Genomic DNA, 17,467 nt, shown 5'->3' with positions numbered 1-17,467 from the left:
CGGTTCCCTGGTTTCATGTTTGACCGTGTTCTCTGTAAAACACTAACAGTAGTCACAGGGTCTGTAAACTCGGTTCCCTGGTTTCCTGTTTGACCGTGTTCTCTGTAAAACACTAACAGTAGTCACAGGGTCTGTAAACTCGGTTCCCTGGTTTCCTGTTTGACCGTGTTCTCTGTAAAACACTAACAGTAGTCACAGGGTCTGTAAACTCGGTTCCCTGGTTTCCTGTTTGACCGTGTTCTCTGTAAAACACTAACAGTAGTCACAGGGTCTGTAAACACGGTTCCCTGGTTTCCTGTTTGACCGTGTTCTCTGTAAAATAACAGTAGTCACAGGGTCTGTGAACACGGTTTCCTGGTTTCCTGTTTGACCGGGTCTTACCTGTAGTATGTTGAAGGCTTTGAACAGAGCGGGGACAGGGGAGCACCTCCGGGAGTCCACCAGGACTGTCAACCCTAGGGAACGCACCTCCTTCCTGTAACACACAGGATATGACATCAGAGACAGAGACTCAACCCACAACAGTAAGCTCTTCAGTGTGTGTGTGTGTGTGTGTGTGTGTGTGTGTGTGTGTGTGTGTGTGTGTGTGTGTGTGTGTGTGTGTGTGTGTGTGTGTGTGTGTGTGTGTGTGTGTGTGTGTGTGTGTGTGTGTGTGTGTGTGTGTGTAAAATCATTGACCAGATTGACCAGGAGATAAAACAATCCCAAATATTGCTTTTTATTAATACGTGGAAAAACATTTGACTTGAACGTTTATAAATCTATAGGTTAATTTGCATAATCGAGTGTAACTAGATTGGCGTGTATTTTCATTGGTCGTCAAGCTGCAGTTTCTCAGTTCCTCCCTGCTGGAGTGAAACACTAGAGCTGCAGCTCCTCAGTTCCTCCCTGCTGGAGTGAAACACTAGAGCTGCAGTTCCTCCCTGCTGGAGTGAAACACTAGAGCTGCAGTTCCTTCCTGCTGGAGTGAAACACTAGAGCTGCAGCTCCTCAGTTCCTCCCTGCTGGAGTGAAACACTAGAGCTGCAGCTCCTCAGTTCCTCCCTGCTGGAGTGAAACACTAGAGCTGCAGCTCCTCAGTTCCTCCCTGCTGGAGTGAAACACTAGAGCTGCAGCTCCTCAGTTCCTCCCTGCTGGAGTGAAACACTAGAGCTGCAGCTCCTCCCTGCTGGAGTGAAACACTAGAGCTGCAGTTCCTCCCTGCTGGAGTGAAACACTAGAGCTGCAGTTCCTCCCTGCTGGAGTGAAACACTAGAGCTGCAGTTCCTCCCTGCTGGAGTGAAACACTAGAGCTGCAGTTCCTCCCTGCTGGAGTGAAACACTAGAGCTGCAGCTCCTCAGTTCCTCCCTGCTGGAGTGAAACACTAGAGCTGCAGTTCCTCCCTGCTGGAGTGAAACACTAGAGCTGCAGCTCCTCAGTTCCTCCCTGCTGGAGTGAAACACTAGAGCTGCAGCTCCTCAGTTCCTCCCTGCTGGAGTGAAACACTAGAGCTGCAGTTTCTCAGTTCCTCCCTGCTGGAGTGAAACACTAGAGCTGCAGTTCCTCCCTGCTGGAGTGAAACACTAGAGCTGCAGTTCCTCAGTTCCTCCCTGCTGGAGTGAAACACTAGAGCTGCAGTTCCTCAGTTCCTCCCTGCTGGAGTGAAACACTAGAGCTGCAGTTCCTCAGTTCCTCCCTGCTGGAGTGAAACACTAGAGCTGCAGCTCCTCAGTTCCTCCCTGCTGGAGTGAAACACTAGAGCTGCAGTTCCTCAGTTCCTCCCTGCTGGAGTGAAACACTAGAGCTGCAGTTCCTCAGTTCCTCCCTGCTGGAGTGAAACACTAGAGCTGCAGCTCCTCCCTGCTGGAGTGAAACACTAGAGCTGCAGTTCCTCAGTTCCTCCCTGCTGGAGTGAAATACTAGAGCTGCAGTTCCTCAGTTCCTCCCTGCTGGAGTGAAACACTAGAGCTGCAGTTCCTCAGTTCCTCCCTGCTGGAGTGAAACACTAGAGCTGCAGCTCCTCAGTTCCTCCCTGCTGGAGTGAAACACTAGAGCTGCAGCTCCTCAGTTCCTCCCTGCTGGAGTGAAACACTAGAGCTGCAGCTCCTCAGTTCCTCCCTGCTGGAGTGAAACACTAGAGCTGCAGCTCCTCAGTTCCTCCCTGCTGGAGTGAAACACTAGAGCTGCAGTTCCTCAGTTCCTCCCTGCTGGAGTGAAACACTAGAGCTGCAGCTCCTCAGTTCCTCCCTGCTGGAGTGAAAAACTAGAGCTGCAGCTCCTCAGTTCATCCCTGCTGGAGTGAAACACTAGAGCTGCAGTTCCTCCCTGCTGGAGTGAAACACTAGAGCTGCAGCTCCTCAGTTCCTCCCTGCTGGAGTGAAACACTAGAGCTGCAGTTCCTCCCTGCTGGAGTGAAACACTAGAGCTGCAGTTCCTCAGTTCCTCCCTGCTGGAGTGAAACACTAGAGCTGCAGTTCCTCAGTTCCTCCCTGCTGGAGTGAAACACTAGAGCTGCAGCTCCTCAGTTCCTCCCTGCTGGAGTGAAACACTAGAGCTGCAGTTCGTCAGTTCCTTCCTGCTGGAGTGAAACACTAGAGCTGCAGTTCCTCAGTTCCTCCCTGCTGGAGTGAAACACTAGAGCTGCAGTTCCTCAGTTCCTCCCTGCTGGAGTGAAACACTAGAGCTGCAGTTCCTCAGTTCCTCCCTGCTGGAGTGAAACACTAGAGCTGCAGCTCCTCAGTTCCTCCCTGCTGGAGTGAAACACTAGAGCTGCAGTTCCTCCCTGCTGGAGTGAAACACTAGAGCTGCAGTTCCTCAGTTCCTCCCTGCTGGAGTGAAACACTAGAGCTGCAGTTCCTCAGTTCCTCCCTGCTGGAGTGAAACACTAGAGCTGCAGTTCCTCAGTTCCTCCCTGCTGGAGTGAAACACTAGAGCTGCAGTTCCTCAGTTCCTCCCTGCTGGAGTGAAACACTAGAGCTGCAGTTCCTCAGTTCCTCCCTGCTGGAGTGAACACTAGAGCTGCAGTTCCTCAGTTCCTCCCTGCTGGAGTGAAACACTAGAGCTGCAGTTCCTCCCTGCTGGAGTGAAACACTAGAGCTGCAGCTCCTCAGTTCCTCCCTGCTGGAGTGAAACACTAGAGCTGCAGCTCCTCAGTTCCTCCCTGCTGGAGTGAAACACTAGAGCTGCAGCTCCTCAGTTCCTCCCTGCTGGAGTGAAACACTAGAGCTGCAGTTCCTCAGTTCCTCCCTGCTGGAGTGAAACACTAGAGCTGCAGTTCCTCCCTGCAGGAGTGAAACACTAGAGCTGCAGTTCCTCCCTGCTGGAGTGAAACACTAGAGCTGCAGTTCCTCAGTTCCTCCCTGCTGGAGTGAAACACTAGAGCTGCAGCTCCTCAGTTCCTCCCTGCTGGAGTGAAACACTAGAGCTGCAGTTCCTCAGTTCCTCCCTGCTGGAGTGAAACACTAGAGCTGCAGCTCCTCAGTTCCTCCCTGCTGGAGTGAAACACTAGAGCTGCAGTTCCTCAGTTCCTCCCTGCTGGAGTGAAACACTAGAGCTGCAGCTCCTCAGTTCCTCCCTGCTGGAGTGAAACACTAGAGCTGCAGCTCCTCAGTTCCTCCCTGCTGGAGTGAAACACTAGAGCTGCAGTTCCTCAGTTCCTCCCTGCTGGAGTGAAACACTAGAGCTGCAGCTCCTCCCTGCTGGAGTGAAACACTAGAGCTGCAGTTCCTCAGTTCCTCCCTGCTGGAGTGAAACACTAGAGCTGCAGTTCCTCAGTTCCTCCCTGCTGGAGTGAAACACTAGAGCTGCAGCTCCTCAGTTCCTCCCTGCTGGAGTGAAACACTAGAGCTGCAGTTCCTCAGTTCCTCCCTGCTGGAGTGAAACACTAGAGCTGCAGCTCCTCAGTTCCTCCCTGCTGGAGTGAAACACTAGAGCTGCAGCTCCTCAGTTCCTCCCTGCTGGAGTGAAACACTAGAGCTGCAGCTCCTCAGTTCCTCCCTGCTGGAGTGAAACACTAGAGCTGCAGTTCCTCCCTGCTGGAGTGAAACACTAGAGCTGCAGTTCCTCAGTTCCTCCCTGCTGGAGTGAAACACTAGAGCTGCAGTTCCTCCCTGCTGGAGTGAAACACTAGAGCTGCAGTTCCTCAGTTCCTCCCTGCTGGAGTGAAACACTAGAGCTGCAGTTCCTCCCTGCTGGAGTGAAACACTAGAGCTGCAGCTCCTCAGTTCCTCCCTGCTGGAGTGAAACACTAGAGCTGCAGCTCCTCAGTTCCTCCCTGCTGGAGTGAAACACTAGAGCTGCAGTTCCTCAGTTCCTCCCTGCTGGAGTGAAACACTAGAGCTGCAGTTCCTCAGTTCCTCCCTGCTGGAGTGAAACACTAGAGCTGCAGCTCCTCAGTTCCTCCCTGCTGGAGTGAAACACTAGAGCTGCAGCTCCTCCCTGCTGGAGTGAAACACTAGAGCTGCAGCTCCTCAGTTCCTCCCTGCTGGAGTGAAACACTAGAGCTGCAGTTCCTCAGTTCCTCCCTGCTGGAGTGAAGCACTAGAGCTGCAGCTCCTCAGTTCCTCCCTGCTGGAGTGAAACACTAGAGCTGCAGTTCCTCCCTGCTGGAGTGAAACACTAGAGCTGCAGCTCCTCCCTGCTGGAGTGAAACACTAGAGCTGCAGTTCCTCCCTGCTGGAGTGAAACACTAGAGCTGCAGCTCCTCAGTTCCTCCCTGCTGGAGTGAAACACTAGAGCTGCAGCTCCTCAGTTCCTCCCTGCTGGAGTGAAGCACTAGAGCTGCAGCTCCTCAGTTCCTCCCTGCTGGAGTGAAACACTAGAGCTGCAGTTCCTCCCTGCTGGAGTGAAACACTAGAGCTGCAGTTCCTCCCTGCTGGAGTGAAACACTAGAGCTGCAGCTCCTCAGTTCCTCCCTGCTGAAGTGAAACACTAGAGCTGCAGCTCCTCAGTTCCTCCCTGCTGGAGTGAAACACTAGAGCTGCAGCTCCTCAGTTCCTCCCTGCTGGAGTGAAACACTAGAGCTGCAGTTCCTCCCTGCTGGAGTGAAACACTAGAGCTGCAGCTCCTCCCTGCTGGAGTGAAACACTAGAGCTGCAGCTCCTCCCTGCTGGAGTGAAACACTAGAGCTGCAGCTCCTCAGTTCCTCCCTGCTGGAGTGAAGCACTAGAGCTGCAGTTCCTCCCTGCTGGAGTGAAACACTAGAGCTGCAGCTCCTCCCTGCTGGAGTGAAACACTAGAGCTGCAGTTCCTCCCTGCTGGAGTGAAACACTAGAGCTGCAGTTCCTCCCTGCTGGAGTGAAACACTAGAGCTGCAGTTCCTCAGCTCCTCCCTGCTGGAGTGAAACACTAGAGCTGCAGTTTCTCAGTTCCTCTCTGCTGGAGTGAAACACTAGAGCTGCAGTTCCTCAGTTCCTCCCTGCTGGAGTGAAACACTAGAGCTGCAGTTCCTCAGTTCCTCCCTGCTGGAGTGAAACACTAGAGCTGCAGTTCCTCCCTGCTGGAGTGAAACACTAGAGCTGCAGTTCCTCCCTGCTGGAGTGAAACACTAGAGCTGCAGTTCCTCAGTTCCTCCCTGCTGGAGTGAAACACTAGAGCTGCAGTTCCTCCCTGCTGGAGTGAAACACTAGAGCTGCAGTTTCTCAGTTCCTCCCTGCTGGAGTGAAACACTAGAGCTGCAGTTCCTCAGTTCCTCCCTGCTGGAGTGAAACACTAGAGCTGCAGTTCCTCAGTTCCTCCCTGCTGGAGTGAAACACTAGAGCTGCAGTTCCTCAGTTCCTCCCTGCTGGAGTGAAACACTAGAGCTGCAGCTCCTCAGTTCCTCCCTGCTGGAGTGAAACACTAGTAGAGCTGCAGTTCCTCAGTTCCTCCCTGCTGGAGTGAAACACTAGAGCTGCAGTTCCTCAGTTCCTCCCTGCTGGAGTGAAACACTAGAGCTGCAGTTCCTCAGTTCCTCCCTGCTGGAGTGAAACACTAGAGCTGCAGTTTCTCAGTTCCTCCCTGCTGGAGTGAAACACTAGAGCTGCAGTTTCTCAGTTCCTCCCTGCTGGAGTGAAACACTAGAGCTGCAGTTCCTCAGTTCCTCCCTGCTGGAGTGAAACACTAGAGCAGCAGCTCCTCAGTTCCTTCCTGCTGGAGTGAAACACTAGAGCTGCAGCTCCTCAGTTCCTCCCTGCTGGAGTGAAACACTAGAGCTGCAGCTCCTCAGTTCCTCCCTAATGGAGTGAAACACTAGAGCTGCAGTTCCTCAGTTCCTCCCTGCTGGAGTGAAACACTAGAGCTGCAGTTCCTCCCTGCTGGAGTGAAACACTAGAGCTGCAGCTCCTCCCTGCTGGAGTGAAACACTAGAGCTGCAGTTCCTCAGTTCCTCCCTGCTGGAGTGAAACACTAGAGCTGCAGCTCCTCAGTTCCTCCCTGCTGGAGTGAAACACTAGAGCTGCAGCTCCTCAGTTCCTCCCTGCTGGAGTGAAACACTAGAGCTGCAGTTCCTCAGTTCCTCCCTGCTGGAGTGAAACACTAGAGCTGCAGCTCCTCAGTTCCTCCCTGCTGGAGTGAAAAACTAGAGCTGCAGCTCCTCAGTTCATCCCTGCTGGAGTGAAACACTAGAGCTGCAGTTCCTCCCTGCTGGAGTGAAACACTAGAGCTGCAGCTCCTCAGTTCCTCCCTGCTGGAGTGAAACACTAGAGCTGCAGTTCCTCCCTGCTGGAGTGAAACACTAGAGCTGCAGTTCCTCAGTTCCTCCCTGCTGGAGTGAAACACTAGAGCTGCAGTTCCTCAGTTCCTCCCTGCTGGAGTGAAACACTAGAGCTGCAGCTCCTCAGTTCCTCCCTGCTGGAGTGAAACACTAGAGCTGCAGTTCGTCAGTTCCTTCCTGCTGGAGTGAAACACTAGAGCTGCAGTTCCTCAGTTCCTCCCTGCTGGAGTGAAACACTAGAGCTGCAGCTCCTCAGTTCCTCCCTGCTGGAGTGAAACACTAGAGCTGCAGTTCCTCCCTGCTGGAGTGAAACACTAGAGCTGCAGTTCCTCAGTTCCTCCCTGCTGGAGTGAAACACTAGAGCTGCAGTTCCTCAGTTCCTCCCTGCTGGAGTGAAACACTAGAGCTGCAGTTCCTCAGTTCCTCCCTGCTGGAGTGAAACACTAGAGCTGCAGTTCCTCAGTTCCTCCCTGCTGGAGTGAAACACTAGAGCTGCAGTTCCTCAGTTCCTCCCTGCTGGAGTGAACACTAGAGCTGCAGTTCCTCAGTTCCTCCCTGCTGGAGTGAAACACTAGAGCTGCAGTTCCTCCCTGCTGGAGTGAAACACTAGAGCTGCAGCTCCTCAGTTCCTCCCTGCTGGAGTGAAACACTAGAGCTGCAGCTCCTCAGTTCCTCCCTGCTGGAGTGAAACACTAGAGCTGCAGCTCCTCAGTTCCTCCCTGCTGGAGTGAAACACTAGAGCTGCAGTTCCTCAGTTCCTCCCTGCTGGAGTGAAACACTAGAGCTGCAGTTCCTCCCTGCTGGAGTGAAACACTAGAGCTGCAGTTCCTCCCTGCTGGAGTGAAACACTAGAGCTGCAGTTCCTCAGTTCCTCCCTGCTGGAGTGAAACACTAGAGCTGCAGCTCCTCAGTTCCTCCCTGCTGGAGTGAAACACTAGAGCTGCAGTTCCTCAGTTCCTCCCTGCTGGAGTGAAACACTAGAGCTGCAGCTCCTCAGTTCCTCCCTGCTGGAGTGAAACACTAGAGCTGCAGTTCCTCAGTTCCTCCCTGCTGGAGTGAAACACTAGAGCTGCAGCTCCTCAGTTCCTCCCTGCTGGAGTGAAACACTAGAGCTGCAGCTCCTCAGTTCCTCCCTGCTGGAGTGAAACACTAGAGCTGCAGTTCCTCAGTTCCTCCCTGCTGGAGTGAAACACTAGAGCTGCAGCTCCTCCCTGCTGGAGTGAAACACTAGAGCTGCAGTTCCTCAGTTCCTCCCTGCTGGAGTGAAACACTAGAGCTGCAGTTCCTCAGTTCCTCCCTGCTGGAGTGAAACACTAGAGCTGCAGCTCCTCAGTTCCTCCCTGCTGGAGTGAAACACTAGAGCTGCAGTTCCTCAGTTCCTCCCTGCTGGAGTGAAACACTAGAGCTGCAGCTCCTCAGTTCCTCCCTGCTGGAGTGAAACACTAGAGCTGCAGCTCCTCAGTTCCTCCCTGCTGGAGTGAAACACTAGAGCTGCAGCTCCTCAGTTCCTCCCTGCTGGAGTGAAACACTAGAGCTGCAGTTCCTCCCTGCTGGAGTGAAACACTAGAGCTGCAGTTCCTCAGTTCCTCCCTGCTGGAGTGAAACACTAGAGCTGCAGTTCCTCCCTGCTGGAGTGAAACACTAGAGCTGCAGTTCCTCAGTTCCTCCCTGCTGGAGTGAAACACTAGAGCTGCAGTTCCTCCCTGCTGGAGTGAAACACTAGAGCTGCAGCTCCTCAGTTCCTCCCTGCTGGAGTGAAACACTAGAGCTGCAGCTCCTCAGTTCCTCCCTGCTGGAGTGAAACACTAGAGCTGCAGTTCCTCAGTTCCTCCCTGCTGGAGTGAAACACTAGAGCTGCAGTTCCTCAGTTCCTCCCTGCTGGAGTGAAACACTAGAGCTGCAGCTCCTCAGTTCCTCCCTGCTGGAGTGAAACACTAGAGCTGCAGCTCCTCCCTGCTGGAGTGAAACACTAGAGCTGCAGCTCCTCAGTTCCTCCCTGCTGGAGTGAAACACTAGAGCTGCAGTTCCTCAGTTCCTCCCTGCTGGAGTGAAGCACTAGAGCTGCAGCTCCTCAGTTCCTCCCTGCTGGAGTGAAACACTAGAGCTGCAGTTCCTCCCTGCTGGAGTGAAACACTAGAGCTGCAGCTCCTCCCTGCTGGAGTGAAACACTAGAGCTGCAGTTCCTCCCTGCTGGAGTGAAACACTAGAGCTGCAGCTCCTCAGTTCCTCCCTGCTGGAGTGAAACACTAGAGCTGCAGCTCCTCAGTTCCTCCCTGCTGGAGTGAAGCACTAGAGCTGCAGCTCCTCAGTTCCTCCCTGCTGGAGTGAAACACTAGAGCTGCAGTTCCTCCCTGCTGGAGTGAAACACTAGAGCTGCAGTTCCTCCCTGCTGGAGTGAAACACTAGAGCTGCAGCTCCTCAGTTCCTCCCTGCTGAAGTGAAACACTAGAGCTGCAGCTCCTCAGTTCCTCCCTGCTGGAGTGAAACACTAGAGCTGCAGCTCCTCAGTTCCTCCCTGCTGGAGTGAAACACTAGAGCTGCAGTTCCTCCCTGCTGGAGTGAAACACTAGAGCTGCAGCTCCTCCCTGCTGGAGTGAAACACTAGAGCTGCAGCTCCTCCCTGCTGGAGTGAAACACTAGAGCTGCAGCTCCTCAGTTCCTCCCTGCTGGAGTGAAGCACTAGAGCTGCAGTTCCTCCCTGCTGGAGTGAAACACTAGAGCTGCAGCTCCTCCCTGCTGGAGTGAAACACTAGAGCTGCAGTTCCTCCCTGCTGGAGTGAAACACTAGAGCTGCAGTTCCTCCCTGCTGGAGTGAAACACTAGAGCTGCAGTTCCTCAGCTCCTCCCTGCTGGAGTGAAACACTAGAGCTGCAGTTTCTCAGTTCCTCTCTGCTGGAGTGAAACACTAGAGCTGCAGTTCCTCAGTTCCTCCCTGCTGGAGTGAAACACTAGAGCTGCAGTTCCTCAGTTCCTCCCTGCTGGAGTGAAACACTAGAGCTGCAGTTCCTCCCTGCTGGAGTGAAACACTAGAGCTGCAGTTCCTCCCTGCTGGAGTGAAACACTAGAGCTGCAGTTCCTCAGTTCCTCCCTGCTGGAGTGAAACACTAGAGCTGCAGTTCCTCCCTGCTGGAGTGAAACACTAGAGCTGCAGTTTCTCAGTTCCTCCCTGCTGGAGTGAAACACTAGAGCTGCAGTTCCTCAGTTCCTCCCTGCTGGAGTGAAACACTAGAGCTGCAGTTCCTCAGTTCCTCCCTGCTGGAGTGAAACACTAGAGCTGCAGTTCCTCAGTTCCTCCCTGCTGGAGTGAAACACTAGAGCTGCAGCTCCTCAGTTCCTCCCTGCTGGAGTGAAACACTAGTAGAGCTGCAGTTCCTCAGTTCCTCCCTGCTGGAGTGAAACACTAGAGCTGCAGTTCCTCAGTTCCTCCCTGCTGGAGTGAAACACTAGAGCTGCAGTTCCTCAGTTCCTCCCTGCTGGAGTGAAACACTAGAGCTGCAGTTTCTCAGTTCCTCCCTGCTGGAGTGAAACACTAGAGCTGCAGTTTCTCAGTTCCTCCCTGCTGGAGTGAAACACTAGAGCTGCAGTTCCTCAGTTCCTCCCTGCTGGAGTGAAACACTAGAGCTGCAGCTCCTCAGTTCCTTCCTGCTGGAGTGAAACACTAGAGCTGCAGTTCCTCCCTGCTGGAGTGAAACACTAGAGCTGCAGCTCCTCAGTACCTCCCTGCTGGAGTGAAACACTAGAGCTGCAGTTTCTCAGTTCCTCCCTGCTGGAGTGAAACACTAGAGCTGCAGTTTCTCAGTTCCTCCCTGCTGGAGTGAAACACTAGAGCTGCAGTTCCTCCCTGCTGGAGTGAAACACTAGAGCTGCAGTTCCTCAGTTCCTCCCTGCTGGAGTGAAACACTAGAGCTGCAGCTCCTCAGTTCCTCCCTGCTGGAGTGAAGCATTAGAGCTGCAGTTCCTCAGTTCCTCCCTGCTGGAGTGAAACACTAGAGCTGCAGCTCCTCAGTTCCTCCCTGCTGGAGTGAAGCACTAGAGCTGCAGTTCCTCAGTTCCTCCCTGCTGGAGTGAAACACTAGAGCTGCAGTTCCTCCCTGCTGGAGTGAAACACTAGAGCTGCAGTTTCTCAGTTCCTCCCTGCTGGAGTGAAACACTAGAGCTGCAGCTCCTCAGTTCCTCCCTGCTGGAGTGAAGCACTAGAGCTGCAGTTCCTCAGTTCCTCCCTGCTGGAGTGAAACACTAGAGCTGCAGTTTCTCAGTTCCTCCCTGCTGGAGTGAAACGTGCTTATAAACCCAGTCATTGCGCAACAAATATAAATGCAATCGTGTTACAAACTGTTTTGTAGCCCCAAAAAAAGAGCTACTATTTTTATTTCTCATCTGATAATTGAAAGGCGCCTCCCAGTACGTCACCCACCACTTTGAGGTGCATAGACAACAGTATTCATGCTATCAGCACGTCACCCACCACTTTGAGGTGCATAGACAACAGTATTCAGGCTATCAGCACGTCACCCACCACTTTGAGGTGCATAGACAACAGTATTCAGGCCATCAGCACGTCACCCACCACTTTGAGGTGCATAGACAACAGTATTCATGCTATCAGCACGTCACCCACCACTTTGAGGTGCATAGACAACAGTATTCAGGCTATCAGCACGTCACCCACCACTTTGAGGTGCATAGACAACAGTATTCAGGCTATGAGTACGTCACCCACCACTTTGAGGTGCATTCACAACAGTATTCAGGCCATCAGTACGTCACCCACCACTTTGAGGTGCATAGACAACAGTATTCAGGCTATGAGTACGTCACCCACCACTTCGAGGTGCATAGACAACAGTATTCAGGCCATCAGCACGTCACCCACCACTTTGAGGTGCATAGACAACAGTATTCAGGCTATGAGTACGTCACCCACCACTTCGAGGTGCATAGACAACAGTATTCATGCTATCAGCACGTCACCCACCACTTTGAGGTGCATAGACAACAGTATTCAGGCTATGAGTACGTCACCCACCACTTTGAGGTGCATAGACAACAGTATTCAGGCTATGAGTACGTCACCCACCACTTTGAGGTGCATAGACAACAGTATTCAGGCTATGAGTACGTCACCCACCACTTTGAGGTGCATAGACAACAGTATTCAGGCTATGAGTACGTCACCCACCACTTTGAGGTGCATAGACAACAGTATTCATGCTATCAGCACGTCACCCACCACTTTGAGGTGCATAGACAACAGTATTCAGGCTATCAGCACGTCACCCACCACTTTGAGGTGCATAGACAACAGTATTCAGGCTATGAGTACGTCACCCACCACTTTGAGGTGCATAGACAACAGTATTCAGGCTATGAGTACGTCACCCACCACTTTGAGGTGCATAGACAACAGTATTCATGCTATCAGCACGTCACCCACCACTTCGAGGTGCTTAGACAACAGTATTCAGGCTATGAGTACGTCACCCACCACTTTGAGGTGCATTCACAACAGTATTCAGGCCATCAGCACGTCACCCACCACTTTGAGGTGCATAGACAACAGTATTCAGGCCATCAGCACGTCACCCACCACTTTGAGGTGCATAGACAACAGTATTCATGCTATCAGCACGTCACCCACCACTTTGAGGTGCATAGACAACAGTATTCAGGCTATCAGCACGTCACCCACCACTTTGAGGTGCATAGACAACAGTATTCAGGCTATGAGTACGTCACCCACCACTTTGAGGTGCATTCACAACAGTATTCAGGCCATCAGTACGTCACCCACCACTTTGAGGTGCATAGACAACAGTATTCAGGCTATGAGTACGTCACCCACCACTTCGAGGTGCATAGACAACAGTATTCAGGCCATCAGCACGTCACCCACCACTTTGAGATGCATAGACAACAGTATTCAGGCTATGAGTACGTCACCCACCACTTCGAGGTGCATAGACAACAGTATTCAGGCTATCAGCACGTCACCCACCACTTCGAGGTGCATAGACAACAGTATTCAGGCTATGAGTACGTCACCCACCACTTTGAGGTGCATAGACAACAGTATTCATGCTATCAGCACGTCACCCACCACTTTGAGGTGCATAGACAACAGTATTCAGGCTATGAGTACGTCACCCACCACTTTGAGGTGCATAGACAACAGTATTCAGGCTATGAGTACGTCACCCACCACTTTGAGGTGCATAGACAACAGTATTCAGGCTATGAGTACGTCACCCACCACTTTGAGGTGCATAGACAACAGTATTCAGGCTATGAGTACGTCACCCACCACTTTGAGGTGCATAGACAACAGTATTCATGCTATCAGCACGTCACCCACCACTTTGAGGTGCATAGACAACAGTATTCAGGCTATCAGCACGTCACCCACCACTTTGAGGTGCATAGACAACAGTATTCAGGCTATGAGTACGTCACCCACCACTTTGAGGTGCATAGACAACAGTATTCAGGCTATGAGTACGTCACCCACCACTTTGAGGTGCATAGACAACAGTATTCATGCTATCAGCACGTCACCCACCACTTCGAGGTGCTTAGACAACAGTATTCAGGCTATGAGTACGTCACCCACCACTTTGAGGTGCATTCACAACAGTATTCAGGCCATCAGTACGTCACCCACCACTTTGAGGTGCATAGACAACAGTATTCAGGCTATCAGCACGTCACCCACCACTTTGAGGTGCATAGACAACAGTATTCAGGCTATGAGTACGTCACCCACCACTTTGAGGTGCATAGACAACAGTATTCAGGCTATCAGTACGTCACCCACCACTTTGAGGTGCATAGACAACAGTATTCAGGCTATGAGTACGTCACCCACCACTTTGAGGTGCATAGACAACAGTATTCAGGCTATGAGTACGTCACCCACCACTTTGCAACGTGAGTTGGAGGCATTTTGACAACTGACACTCAGCGGTCTGAAACCTGAACGTTTTACTTCATATTATGAGGCATGTCTTACCTTGCTTCAATGTAGCCTATAGACAAAACCTCACCATTGAAACATGGAGGCCATTATTTTATAAAGACTTCCTCATATGATTATCCCCCCCCCCCCCCCCCCCCCCCCACACACTTTCACGCTGCTGCTACTCTCTGTTATTATCTCTTCATAGACACTTTAATAACTCTACCTACATGTACATAATTACCTCAATTACCTCGACTAACCGGTACCCCCTGTATATAGACTCGCTATTGTTATTTACTGCTGCTCTTTAATTATTTGTTACTTTTATATCTTACTTTTTTTAAATGTATTTTTCTTAAAACTGCTAGTGGGAACAACTTCTGGTGAAACTTCAGGGCCTGAGCAACAGGAAGTTGACTTTGGGCACGTCATTCAGACAGGAAGTGGAGAAAAAAGGGGCCTAGCCCTAAGAAGTTCAGGGCTTGTAAGTCAGTATTTCCCTGTAATTCTACACCTGTTGTTGTATTCAGCCCATGTGACTAATAACATTTGACTTGAAATCAGCATTTCTCTCCTGTTCTATTGGTTTTCAACTTTCTTTCCTTGTCCAGAAGCCAAAGGCACAATCCTGGTCATATTATCAACCCATTCTGGTTATATTATCAACCCATCCTGGTCATATTATCAACCCATCCTGGTCATATTATCAACCCATCCTGGTCATATTAATAACCCATCCTGGTTATATTAATAACCCATCCTGGTCATATTAATAACCCATCCTGGTCATATTAATAACCCATCCTGGTCATATTAACAACCCATCCTGGTCATATTATCAACCCATCCTGGTCATATTATCAACCCATCCTGGTCATATTATCAACCCATCCTGGTCATATTATCAACCCATCCTGGTCATATTATCAACCCATCCTGGTCATATTATCAACCCATCCTGGTCATATTATCAACCCATCCTGGTCATATTATCAACCCATCCTGGTCATATTATCAACCCATCCTGGTCATATTATCAACCCATCCTGGTCATATTATCAACCCATCCTAGTTAATGATAATCCTAGTCGTATTAACAAATTAATTACCATAATCGAAATGTTCTGTTAAAACGAATTACCATAATCAAAATATTATGTTAAAATGAATTAGCATAATCTAACTATTAAATTAAGACGAATTATCATAATCTACATGTTCTGTTAAATGAATTAGCATAATCTACATGTTCTGTTAAATTAATTACCATAAACTGAATGTTCTGATACATGATTTACCATAATCTGAATGTGCTTTCTGTCATTCTGAGCACCGTGGGTGGACGCCCTAACGGGTTACGCACCGAATGCATATGGGTCCGGTAAATTTCTCAAATGGCCGGTCAATTAAAATCTTCCCGATCACGTTGTCCGGCACCACATCTTCCTAACGGAAACCCTGGTGTATGTGTGTGTGTGTGTGTTGTGTGTGTGTGTGTTGTGTGTGTATGTGTGTGTGTGTGTGGTGTGTGTGTGGTGTGTGTGTGTGGTGTGTGTGTGGTGTGTGGTGTGTGGTGTGGTGTGTGTGTGTGTGTGTGTGTGTGTGTGTGTGTGTGTGTGGTGTGTGGTGTGTGTGTGTGGTGTGTGTGGTGTGTGTGTGGTGTGTGTGTGTGTGTATAACAGTACCTGAGCACTGTGTAGTAGTAGACCAGGATTCTGACCAGTTCTCCACAGTCACAGCTGGGGTTCAACCAGACGGTGTTCCTAGTTGCCACGGTCACCAGGGCCCGACCTCCCTTATCTCTTGTTCCTGAGACAAACACACAAACAGGACGTCAATCAATCAAACACAGTCACTGAAGTGAAACACCGTCATGTAGCGTGTGATAGAAACTGGTCTCAGATCAGATCGTGTTTTACCAGTTGACACAGCTAGTCAACATCAAGACAGAATCACCGTGGGAGAAACTGGTCTCAGATCAGATCGTGTTTTACCAGTTGACACAGCTAGTCACATCAAGACAGAATCACCGTGGTAGAAACTGGTCTCAGACCAGATCATGTTTCACCGTTACCTCCACAAACAAGCCTTGTTGGACATGAAATATAACTATAATATATGTTGTGTGTTTCCAGAGATGTGTTCTACTCACCAGGCAGACAGAGCACCCCAGAGCTGAGGACAGCACCATTGATGTTATGGGCTTCTGTCAGTGTCTGGGAGCACTGGCTGGACTGGGAGTAGGATCTGGTTAACTGGGCTGGGGACTGGGTTAACTGGCTGGACTGGGAGTAGGATCTGGTTAGCTGGGCTGGGGACTGGGTTAACTGGCTGGACTGGGAGTAGGATCTGGTTAGCTGGGCTGGGGACTGGGTTAACTGGCTGGACTGGGAGTAGGATCTGGTTAGCTGGGCTGGGGACTGGGTTAACTGGGCTGTGGACTGGGTTAGCTGGGCTGGGGGCTGGGTTAGCTGGGGTGGGGACTGGGTTAGCTGGGCTGGGGACTGGGTTAACTGGGCTGGGGACTGGGTTAACTGGGCTGGGGACTGGGTTAACTGGGCTGGCGAATGGGTTAACTGGGCTGGGGACTGGGTTAACTGGGCTGGGGACTGGGTTAACTGGGCTGGGGACTGGGTTAACTGGGCTGGGGACTGGGTTAACTGGGCTGGGGACTGGGTTAACTGGGCTGGGGACTGAGTTAACTGGGCTGGGGACTGGGTTAGCTGGGCTGGGGACTGGGTTAGCTGGGCTGGGGACTGGGTTAGCTGGGCTGGGGACTGGGTTAACTGGGCTGGGGAATGGGCTAACTGGGCTGGGGACTGGGTTAACTGGGCTGGGGACTGGGTTAACTGGGCTGGGGACTGGGTTAACTGGGCTGGGGACTGGGTTAACTGGGCTGGGGACTGGGCTAACTGGGCTGGGAACTGGGCTAACTGGGCTGGGGACTGGGTAAACTGGGCTGGGGTCTGGGTTAACTGGGCTGGGGACTGGGTTAACTGGCCTGGGGACTGGGTTAGCTGGGCTGGGGACTGGGTTAACTGGGCTGGGGGCTGGGTTAACTGGGCTGGGGGCTGGGTTAGCTGGGCTGGGGGCTGGGTTAGCTGGGCTGGGGACTGGGTTAACTGGGCTGGGGACTGGGTTAACTGGGCTGGGGACTGGGTTAACTGGGCTGGGGACTGGGTTAACTGGGCTGGGGACTGGGTTAGCTGGGCTGGGGACTGGGTTAGCTGGGCTGGGGACTGGGTTAGCTGGGCTGGGGACTGGGTTAACTGGGCTGGGGACTGGGTTAACTGGGCTTCTGGGTCTCTGTGGTTGGTTTCAGTGGATGACTTGTCCATGGAACAGGATTTTAACACAGGTTCCTCTGGCTGAATGGGGCCTGGATGGAGAGAGAGAGAGAGACAGAGAGAGAGACAGAGAGAGAGAGAGAGAGAGAGAGAGAGAGACAGAGAGAGAGAGAGACAGAGAGACAGAGACAGAGAGCCAGAGAGAGAGAGAGAGAGAGAGAGAGAGAGAGAGAGAGAAGATAATATTTCTTTCACAAAATTATAATTCAATACAAAGAATTTGAAACTATAAAATGTTGGAGAAATGGAGAAGGAGGAGTTGGAGGAGAAGGCAGAGAGGACTCATTCAGGCCAACATGTCATTGGTGACTGCTAAACAGGAGTGACTGCTAAACAGGAGTGACTGCTAAACAGGAGTGACTGCTAAACAGGAGTCACTGCTAAATAGGAGTGACTGCTAAACAGGAGTCACTGCTAAACAGGAGTGACTGCTAAATAGGAGTGACTGCTAAACAGGAGTGACTGCTAAACAGGAGTCACTGCTAAACAGGAGT

The 17,467-nt window shown here is 51.6% G+C and overlaps 1 protein-coding gene across 1 annotated transcript in view; it reads right to left on the bottom strand.

The window, feature by feature from the left end:
• LOC129834957 (mucin-2-like) overlaps window positions 1–17,467 on the bottom strand; it is a 92,733-nt gene that overhangs the window by 34,824 nt on the left and 40,442 nt on the right. Inside the window, exons 8-10 of the mRNA XM_055900325.1 lie at window positions 15,779–17,005; window positions 15,312–15,435; window positions 382–475 (exon numbers count right to left, since the gene is read on the bottom strand). Coding sequence (XP_055756300.1) covers window positions 382–475; window positions 15,312–15,435; window positions 15,779–17,005 — 1,445 coding nt within the window. The remainder of the gene's footprint in view (window positions 1–381; window positions 476–15,311; window positions 15,436–15,778; window positions 17,006–17,467) is intronic.

Source organism: Salvelinus fontinalis, chromosome 35 (genome assembly GCF_029448725.1).
Source record: "Salvelinus fontinalis isolate EN_2023a chromosome 35, ASM2944872v1, whole genome shotgun sequence".
Taxonomy (NCBI): domain Eukaryota; kingdom Metazoa; phylum Chordata; class Actinopteri; order Salmoniformes; family Salmonidae; genus Salvelinus; species Salvelinus fontinalis.
The sequence above is the reverse complement of the archived record's forward strand: the minus strand, read 5'-3'. Positions and strand labels throughout refer to the sequence as shown.